Genomic DNA, 11003 nt, shown 5'->3' on the forward strand with positions numbered 1-11003 from the left:
AACGAAACCCATTTTTTTCCATCCATTTTCATCTCTACTACTCCACCATATCTTGAGTATCACACTCATCGATGAAGGCACAAGATTCGTGTGCGAACAAATTTTGGGCGTCGTCCAACCTAAAATCGACTTGGTCCTACATCAAGTGATCTAGCTCTTTATCGATGTGATGGAAAACATTTAAGGGTTAGTTTAGCAACCCCATTTTTTCAAGAGATTTCCATTTTCCCAAAAAATAGTTCATTTTCCTTTGACAAAATGAGAATCACTTGAAAAATGGAGTTGCCAAACTAGCCCTAATCGTCGGATAATCAAGATGCTTACATTGGTCTACAAACGAACTTTATACTCCGGCACTGAACTTTCAGATGTATCTTTCATTTAAATCAGAAATGTTACAACTGAATTTTCAAAAGGTAGCTATCATATGAAGGAATGATAATGAATGAAAAATTGATAGTAATACGTTAGGTTGATAATGTTGTTGACAAATCTTTATTTTCTATTTACTCTTTTTGTTGCCTTTGGATTATCATCATTGGATGAAAAAGGGATTCTGCTAACCAGAAACACCAACGCGGCACCAATCAAAGCACCTGACACATGAGCGACGTTGTTCACTTGAAATGACTGGCCCGTGATTGTTGTTGCACGTGCTGCTTCCAAGACCTATCGGCAACAGTAAAACTAATCAGATTGTAAACAAGTGTTGGCATGGGAATAATAAGTTGATTATGTAGGATGACAGGTTAAACATACATGCCAGGGTCACCTAGGGTTTGGCTTGTAGAAATGAGAAACAGAACCAATCAATAATGAGTTTTGCCTATAATAGCTTAATCATATCAAAGCTAATCATGTGCCCAATCACCATCCGACTAAACCACCAGTTCCCACTGAGACAGCTAATGAACAAGTCCTAGGTCGACGGTGCTCATAATTTACCAAAGAATGCGCTTAGAGCTGCAACTGCAAGGTGTGGCTCCCATATGTAGAGCACGTAGAGGTAGCATAGGAAATGTCCTATCAGGTGTGCCTCATGGAAGTCATGAAGAGACATTGCAGTACACCAGTTAAGTTGTGAACCGCATAAGCCTATGTGTGTGGATGTATTACAGCTATTAGAACTCCTTTAGTTGTTGAGTTTGTAAGGGCTGATTTGAGCCATTAAGCTTAACTTGTTGAGTTTGTTTTGCTTTAGTTGTAAAATTGTCGTTTTATCTCTTTAAATAGAACTTCAAGAAGCTAACATAGCACTGTCAACCAGATCCTAATTCCAAGTTGTGGTTTTATTCCCCAACATTTGGTATCACAGCACGGGGGGCTTTTCACCTAGAGGATGTCGACCTCGTCTGACCTTTGAAAGGCAGCAGTAGCCGCTGTGGATGCCACGAAGCATGCGGCATGCTTTGCATCGCCCCGGCAAAGGAGACGACAATGCTGGCAGCTGAGGTGTCCAGAGCAGCGCAGGCCAAGGCCAAGGCTGCAGCCACTGCTGCCGTTGCCCCTGCCCTACCGTGGAGGATGACGACGACGAGAAGCGAACACACATGTCGTAGAGCCCTCATAGGCTCCACGTCTCACGTCGCCAGAGCTATGGCTGCCCTGCCCGTCATCCACCAGGTGATCAAAGAGTTCTGGAGGGCACGTCATGGTTGATGCTCATTGACGAACAACAAGGGGAGTTCGGTGATGAAGGTGAAGATGAAGGCCCAATAGCTTTGGGATGTTGTCGAATTCGCGACGCCGGCTTCCACGACAATCGACAAGCGTTTGAAGCCGTCCTCTCTTCCATTCCAGCAAAGATGGCGGCTACCCTCATGGACAAGCCAATCGTGAAGCATGCCAGGTACTCGATCTTGACACACATCAACGTCGACTGTGTTCACAAGGCCACCTTTCATAAGCTACAGCTATACTGGGACTGCCTAGCGTTCCACCATGAGGAGGATGTTGATGCCTTTGCTCTTCGCCCCTGCAGCCTAGTACAAAAGTTGATCCGACATGGTAATGGCGACGTTGATGAGCAGAAGTCGATGGGGTGGTACCTGTGCATCATCTCGAAGTATACCTAGATTGCTCTAGCGATGGAAACTCTTCTAGACTTTGAGCATCTCTTCATAGAAGTGACGAGCAGGCTCAAGCCGGATAGATGATCATGAGGAAGCGCAATGCGCCACTCGCCAAGACGGTCGCCATCGCCAACAAGTTGCTCTTCACCGAGGAGCACTGGCTTGCTAGCTAGAAGAAAAAAGGGGAGGACACTAGCATGCCCAAGAACCACTACGGGTGCCCATGAAAGAACAACAAGGCTGGCAGCGGTCGTGGGAAGAAGGCAAGCGGTCGCGAACACAAAGCGAACCACGATGACACATCTAAAATTTGGTGGAATTGATCATCGGTCCAACGAATGCCGACAGCCCAAGCATGGTGGCGCAACCCACATGGCCCAAGCGTAGGAAGAGGAACTCGCTTTGTTTCTGGCCCATGAGTATCTAGAGCTACGACCGATGGGAAGTGAACATGAAGGGAAATCCCCAAGTTTTCCTCACCTTCCCTTCGTGTTGTTGCTCTCTTCTCTCTCGCAGACGACATCTGCTCGCATCCACAATGACAAGCCGCACACGCAGGATACTCTACATCTGGCACCGCCGCGGGAGCCTCCTCGCCACAATCAGCCATAGCTTCCTGTACATGCTACACTTGAAGGTGGCCCGGCCACTCTGCCTTGCTACCCACCACAACAATGAGGTATGACACTGACACAAGTGCTTCGGGCACCTCTACTTCAAGGCCCTGCAGAAGCTAGGGCGCAAAAAGATGGCACAAGGGATACCCTAGATTGACCACATCGAGCAACTGAGACACGTGCATGGTGACCAAGCAAAGGTGGTGCTTGCTCTCTCGACAGGCACCATACCGTACACAGAAGGAGCTCGAGATCATCCATGATGATTTGTGCAGCCCCATCACGCCAGCGACTCCATGTGAGGATCCATCATTGGTAACATTGCATGGGGTAGGATATCACAAAGTAGAGGACAATGAAAAAACACCAAGGTGGGAGTCGTGGGTGGTGACGCCAGAGGTTAAGTACCACTTGTGTAGAGGAGGCAACGTCACCGACATGATGTGGAAGGTGTTGGTGAAGAACTGCTAATCCCATAGGCATGAGAAGTGCCACTTCCCTTGGGTGCCAGAGAGCAATGCCTAAGGTACCTGTCACCTGAGATGCCAGCAATGTCGACTGAGGAAGTGGTGGGATCAAGGGGGTAGCCCCCAAGAAGTGGCACAAGCAATGGTTGCGGCTAGGCCAAATCTAGATGGTCCTATCCCAAGGATTGTAGAAGCTAAGTTAGGGTCGCTATGGTGGGTATATGACCAAGCCCGTGGCTAGAGCGCTAGTGCCACGAGGTTGGGGATTGCCAGCCTGGAGCACATGCGCAATGCCCTATGTTGCCACTACTGGAGCTAGGCACACCTATCAGCTTTGTGCGCACTCCATGCTTGTTATTGTTGATGTGGGATTTATTGTCTATGCCCCTGAGGTTAGACCTGTCGATGTCAGAGCCACCTCCTCCCTAAAGCCAGTTAGTGAGTAGTGGTGGTGGCGATGAAGGCAGTCAAAGAAGACATCCACAAGTTTGTCGTGTTGAGTTCCTTAAGCGGGAGGGTCGGCTTCATTGTAGGTGTGCGCCAATGGCGATGAAACGCTTGTTGAGGCCTCAAATGATGATGAGGACCAGCGTGCAATCGATGACGAACTCACCGAGATTGGCATGAGTGTCGACCATGTTCTTAAGCGGCAGCAATAGTCGGTGATCGATAATCGCCATGGTTGAAACTGAAGAACTCAATGTCAAGGTAGAGGTACAAGATTACCTATTGCCAAGAAACTCGAGACCTCAACTGCAAGCCAGGTGATGTGCACGAAGGTGCAACGTTCAAGCATAGTTTCGATGAGCTTTGAGGAAAAGGGTGTTGAGGAGCTAAGATTGCACCACACAATTCATGCACGCCCAATCAAGAATGGATAGATTGGGGTCGATAGTGAGGACATGGTCCTCTAGGGAATACTTCCTGAGGGCAAGGAGAAAGAGCTCACACCACTATATGTACTACCTAATGTCGGTTCATGGATAAGGGGAACCAACATGCGAATGTTATGGGCACACTGATGACCTGAGCATGGAGGCTACCTAGGACAATAGCCTCGTGGAGAAGGTGTCATGGAGGGGAACCCCATAGACAATCTCCTTGTTGGGGTGCGCATTGTACTCAGTGCACCCAACGATGTGCTCATTAGTTGCGAGCTCTAGGCCAACGCACTCGCGTCTAAAGCAGCGCACACAATTGGTGGTAGCCTCGCGCTCAACAACCTTAGTGTGTGCAAGAGCATTGGTACATTAGTTGTGTGTGTGGCCTCCTTAGCATTGGCAGCGATCTCCTTGTCATGCTCTGCCATAGTGGCAGTAGTAGGAGAGGCACAAGAGGCTGGCATGGCTGGCACAAGAGGCTGCCATAGTCAGACATGGTCGCGATAGCCGATAGGGTTCGGGGGTGGGCGGAAGTGTAAGGTCAAGGATAATAGATTGATTATAGAGGGTCACATGTTACACATATATAGGCAAAGATGACCTTAGGTTTGCTTATGGAAACGACACCAATCAGGTGATCCTTGCCTATAATAGCTCAACTGGGCCTGTCGAACCTCGTACTTCAGAAGTTCAGAGGAAGTTGCTGTTTGGCATTGACACAGTTGAACTTTGAACATTGTGAAAATAGCTTGCAATAATTACTAACCAGGGCCGATACAAGCCCCGGGCCACCCGAGCCGTGGCCCACGGCATGATCCACATGTCTCTACTTATATTTCTTGTTTTTAGACCAAAACATATTAAAAAAATACTATATCTAATAGATTGGCCTGGGGTGTGAGCGTGATCGAATCCTGGATCCGCCCTTGATTACTAATGCACAAAACAGAGCAATTCATCAACTAGATGGTAGGGTACGTGTTAGGGGCCAGGTTATTGTCATGCCTTAAGAAAAGATAATCTACTAAACATTTTAAAATAGCGTGCACATATTTTAGTGTAGTTCAACTACTGATAGATGTTGTGCTTGAAATCATCACTATTACCCTAAAAATTCTAGTAATTAAGTATCGTGCGGATGTGTATGTACCTTATGCAAGGTTGTTTATTCAAACATGATAAAGAAAAAGACACATCAGTGAACATTATATTCTTCGTTGTTTAACTAATTTTCCCTTGGGAGGTAGCATGGTGCAAATTTTCTGGTTTCCATATATACAGTGATCTTGAACCGGGTTTTGAAACTGTAATAGACAACTGCTCTTGCTAGTACAGTCGTTCCTAACATTCATATCCTCCATGAAATTCATTTCATACTATTACTTTATTAGTATTACTATCTTGTGGACAGAGTTAACATAAGTAGGGGAAGCACCAGATATGCCATCGGTAGATCAATGTATTGCATTTTTCATGTAGAATATGATGGTAAGAAAATAAAATTATCCATTTTGTTACAATTCTGTAATGACACGTCCAGTGTTTTACTTAAAAACGATTAAGGAAAGCAACAAAACAGTGTCATGAAGGTACCTTGTCAACAACAAATTGTCCAAGGATAAGCACTTCAAGAATCTTTCTCCAGTCCCATGACATCTGCCATGACAGTATGAGGCAATGTTTTAAAAAAGAAACATTGGCTGACTGGTTATTAACTAAAGAAATTTCAGAAGGACAAGATTGAATTAATCACCTTAACTAGAACACTAATGGTGAAAAGGCCAAAAACAGCACCAGATGCTCCAAGTGACACAGAGGATGTTGGAAGAGCTAGCCATGAAATCAAGTTTGCCCCAGCACCAGTCAAAATGTAAGACATCCAGAGAGCAAAGTTACCCTCTTCCTCCTCGACAAGCTTTCCTGTATATTCAGATCAGCAATAGGCATCCTTTAACTGAATTTTAAGTTCCAACCAGAGCAGAGCATTCATTTTTTAGCAATCAGCTCTCACCAAAGATATACACAAAGAATAAATTGCTTGAAAGATGATTCCTGCAGCAAATAATCGATGACTTAATGAGTAACCAACCTCACAAAAGAAGTATATGGATGAACTTATAATGTATCCATCAGTTGTACTCAACTTTACCAATTATTAACATATCCAAACAGCAAGAAACCAATTAAATTGATCTGAAATAGTAAGTCAAACTAACCAGTTGGCATGGCAAAATGTTGATGTCACAAACTGGAACCATGAAGGGAATGCATGATACAGGTATAGTGATTTTATTTGCCGAATCTGAAATGCAAGGGAACATAAATTGACAAGTAAATATACAGTTCAGCACATGAAAAAAGGTATATACGTATATGTGCCTATTTTCTTAAGATATAAACAAAAAAATTGAAATATCCCTTATCAAAGGAAAGAGCGACTACATCAATCCTCATTTTACCCTTCCATTGATATAGCCAGTCGGTCTAGAATCTACAATAATTTAATTGATGGAATAACACCACTCTATGGATGTTGAATAAATATATGGGCTAGCCATAAGATCCTAAAAAATAGAACACAAATAATCAAGTAAGGGTGGGACAATAATGCCAATGTAATGCATGGAGAAGTGTAGGTCAAATGTTGTTTGCCCAAATCTCTCTCTTTTAGCCAAGATTGCCAGAGTAACTCGAATTTTCTTGGGATAACATCATGCTTGTTTGTGCATCATCATGAATCAAATGCATTTATAATACAGACACCGAATACAAAGCACGCTGTGATATGAACCCTTTTCTATTAAAACAGGTGCAAGATATGATAAATGTATTCAATGATCCAAGAGTAGAAACGAATACTGATGTCTAACAGGCTAAAATCCTTATATGTTCACCTAGGGTTGAAAATAGCTGGGCAAATTGTTTGAAACCATGATGAAACAAAAAAAAATGATGTATTTATTTCCTGAATGAGGGAGTGACTATGATTAGTCCGTTAGCTTGAACCTGTAAACCTTAATCTATACCAGTAAACATATTTGTAGCAGTCAAGTACAACATGGTTCTAAAATAAATGAAACAAAATGCTCAGCCTGACACAATCTGTCCTCATCCGCATCTAACACAAACAAATGCTCCATAAACATCAGGAGCTATCAGTTCAGTTGTGAATAAATTCGAAAGTAAATAAGCAAATATTGCATATATTATATTACTCTTATGCATGGTGTGTTTGGAAATCGAAATTTGTATCACCCTGCTGATTGGACAACACAAATCTGCACAACAAGGTGCATCTTTTTGCAGGATGAACATGCATCACGGAGGGTTTATGTTCCGCTTCAGGGAGGCGAGTCGAGCCATACCTGGAACAAGTGGTCGGCCATGTAGATGCCGAAATTGAGCAGCAAGATCCAGAAGATGCCATTGGCGCGCCTGCTATGCGGCTGCTTCTCCTTGGCAATCTCCAGTTCTTCGACCAAGCCTGCTCACAGAAACGAGGCCATCTTAGCCAAACATCTTGCTCAGTTCGTCAAAAATCCTCGCTCAAAATCGGCAGGACTGAAGCGCAGCAGTGCCGGCTGCTCACTTGAACGCTTCGTCGCGTACCGGAGCAGGCCCCGCCGGATGCCGGGTGCTACGGGAACGGCGGTAACGGGGACAAGGTGGCGCCGGGGGAGGTAGGAGAGAAAGGGAGAGGGGAGGGCCTTCAAGAAAGTTCTGGAAGGGGCGGGGAGGAGGAGCAGCAGCTGCTGCGCCATGGCTGGAGCCTAGAGGTGCCCTCCCTTCCCTTGCTTGTGCTGGGTTTTGGGGAGGGGAGGACTGGCATCTATGAACGCGAGGCCCACTTTCACAGGAAGGTATTTGTTCCAACCGTGTCATGCAGGCTAAGAATTTACTTTTTTGCAGCATGTTCACCCCTTATGTTTCTTGTTTCTATGGTAAGATTGTATGCCGTCATGGACCCTCAATTTTTACTAGTGTACTGCGCGCGTTGTATCGTTTTTTTCATATAAGCATGTCTTAGTGCATGGAAAGTGTACATGAACATGGATAAAAGTTTTTGAGCCATATAAGTACATGGAAACAAGATAAGACATATGCAAAATATGTTGTTTTACATTTTTTTCCTTTTGATAAGCATGTTGTAGTACAAGGAAATTGTACATAAATATGGAGAATAGTCGTTATGGGGCTTGGGGCACATAAATATTTGAGAACAAGATCAGAAGCAAGTAAATTATGTTGCTTTGCAGCAGCTGTTGATGAATTTTAAGTGAGAATTTTGGCACTAAAAGTTGTAGTGCGAAATGAGATTACAATACTTAATAAGTAGTTCTTTGGTGGCAATGGTAGTTCATGTTTGGTGAGTTGATATGTGTATTTGTCGATGACCTGTGATCAATAAGATAAATATTATTATCTAACTTTGGTAGTCCAAAGTGGGAGATCATTATTCTACTAAGGAATTTGCATGTGTTTAAATGGGAAAACAATTTTCACCATTTGTTATTGAGCCATTAACAGTAAACATATTCGAATTTACCTCTGTACTTTATGATGCATCAAAATATACTAGGACGCGTCGAGCCTGTCAAATATATTTCATTAGGTTGTATATCTAGAAGATGCTTTGTTAAAGTTGCTAACATTATCAAATAAGAAGCTTTGTACCGTGTTTGATTCATAAATTTGTATTGGTAGAGTATTAGTCTGAGGTAGTTAACTGTGAACACAAGATTACAGAGGATTCGTTTTGAAGTAATGTTTTCGAATACTTACTTCTTTGGTGACAATGGTAGTTCATGCTTGGTGAGCTGATCTGTGTATTTGTCGACGACCTGTGATCAATAGGATAAATATTGTTATCTAACATTGGTAGTCCAAAGTGGGAGATCATTATTCTACAAAGGAATTCGCCTATGTTTAACTCAGAATACAATTTTCACCATTTGTTATCGAGGCATTAACAGTAAATAGATTTGTATTTCCATTAAAATATATAAGTTAAATATGTAAGTACATTGAATTTATCTTTGTACTTTGTGACACATAAAAATATGCTAGAATGTGTCGAGCCTGTCAAATATATTTCATTAGGTTGTATATCTAGAAGATGCTTTGTTAAAGTTGCTAACATTATCAAATAAGAAGCTTTGTACCATGTTTGATTCATAATTTCTGAGGTAGTTAACTGTGAACACAAGATTACAGAGGAGCAGGTGTACAGAGGGGGGGAAATGAAAACTAGGGAGGAGTGTTGTTGTGTTATATATTTGTTGTGCTTTACCTGGTGTAGTACACGTGTGCTTCATGAATGACTGGATTAAAGTACCATGCACTTGCTGTAGTGCCGCTTAGATATGATTGGCCTATATAGCAACTAATATGGGTAAATAATGTAAATGTTGCTCTGAAATATTTAAAGCATAACCTTTGAAACATTTAGCAAGGCACCCAACAAACATTATGACAATAGGTTTATTGTTGCTCTGATTGCAGACATCATCAATGGAGAAACCTGATGCTTGATCTCCCCAAAGCGTAATTGTTAGAGGTGTCACTAAAGAAACAATAATAGCATGGTTCAATATAAGTAGCTTAGTTGTTACAAGGGGTAGTGCTGAAAGGATTTTTTTAGAATTTGCTACATTATGTATGTCGCAAGATGGTAGCAGCGGTGCATAACTAAGAACTTGTTACAAAAGCATATTCATAACATATCAAAAGTTATTTGAGGTCATGATATGGGATGACTTATTTTTATACGTAGATGAAACAGTGAAAGTCTATATGAGATACAATAAATGCTTTCTCTTTTTTTGGTTTCGTGGTCAAGCATATCAATAAGATTAAAATACAAGATGAAATGAATATATGTATAAAAAATTTAGGTACATATACATGTATAGAAAAACAATGTTGTACAATTCACTGAACATATGTCTAAGATTTGTAATAAAAAAGGAAAAAAAAATACATTTTGTAAAAAAAAGTCATCATCTAAAAAAGTAGGCATATCATGTATGTTTGATGTAAATATGAGCAGAGTTTTACATGACACATCATAAACAAATGCAAGTCTCATGGGGACATTCTCAGGTATTTTGCATTGTTAGGACCATGCTTCGTCGTCGAAGGTCCTGCGGAAAGGAAACAGCTTCGGCTGAAGCTGTTTGAACGTAATGCCGAAGGTATCTGTTGGGACCATGCTTCGTCGCCGAAGGTCCTGCAGAAAGAGACAGCTTCGGCTGAAGCTGCCCCTACGTGACGCCAAAGGTATCATTCATGAAGCTCTGATAATACAACATATCCGAAGGTGAAGGGACGAACCGACTTAAAGATAGAATGACCTTCTGGTCCATAAGGGTCTGAGTCAATGTTGTAAACTTTTATGAGGGGCATGATTGTAATTTCTCACAGGTTGTGTCCTGTGCCTATAAATAGTGAACAGTATTCCTTTACTGTTCACTCATTCCTGCAATTGCAATCGCATCACCCGGAAATTATTCTTTGCCAAGGCAGAGGTATAAATGTATCTAACATTTGAATACATCAAGTTTGTATAATATGAAAATGATGTTGTTTGTTTATAATTTACTTGTCGTTAATTTCATATCTCGAATTGTTTTATACAATCTCTGAGAGTTCAATAACGAAGATTCAACCTTCGTAATTGTACCGTCTTTAACCTTCGTCCGAAGTTCATTAAATCCTTAAGGAAATAATGCTTCAGCGGACGAGGGGCATTAACATTTAACATTTTATGTTGCCTTGTTCTTAATTCATAGCATTTGAGAACGAGTCCTCAACAATATCATTCATGAAGCTTCGGTATTACAGCATGTCCGAAGATGAGGGGTCGAACCGACTTAGAGATAGAATGACCTTTTAGTCCATAAGGGTCTGAGTCAATGTTGTAAACTTTTATGAGGGGCATGATTGTAATTCCTCACAGGCTGTGTC

The 11003-nt window shown here is 42.2% G+C and overlaps 1 protein-coding gene across 1 annotated transcript; it reads right to left on the reverse strand.

Annotated features, from left to right (window-relative positions):
• Positions 1-325: 325 nt before the first annotated feature.
• On the reverse strand, positions 326-7904 carry LOC100283596 (uncharacterized). Its single transcript, NM_001366685.1, has 7 exons — positions 7627-7904; positions 7403-7521; positions 6254-6339; positions 6049-6089; positions 5791-5957; positions 5631-5693; positions 326-669 (listed from the first exon to the last, which is right to left on the reverse strand). The coding sequence occupies exons 1-7, from the start codon at positions 7796-7798 to the stop codon at positions 496-498; spliced, it is 822 nt and encodes a 273-aa protein (NP_001353614.1). The 5' UTR covers positions 7799-7904; the 3' UTR covers positions 326-495.
• Between the last annotated feature and the right edge of the window lie 3099 nt (positions 7905-11003).

This window comes from Zea mays, chromosome 8 (genome assembly GCF_902167145.1).
Source record: "Zea mays cultivar B73 chromosome 8, Zm-B73-REFERENCE-NAM-5.0, whole genome shotgun sequence".
Classification (NCBI taxonomy): domain Eukaryota; kingdom Viridiplantae; phylum Streptophyta; class Magnoliopsida; order Poales; family Poaceae; genus Zea; species Zea mays.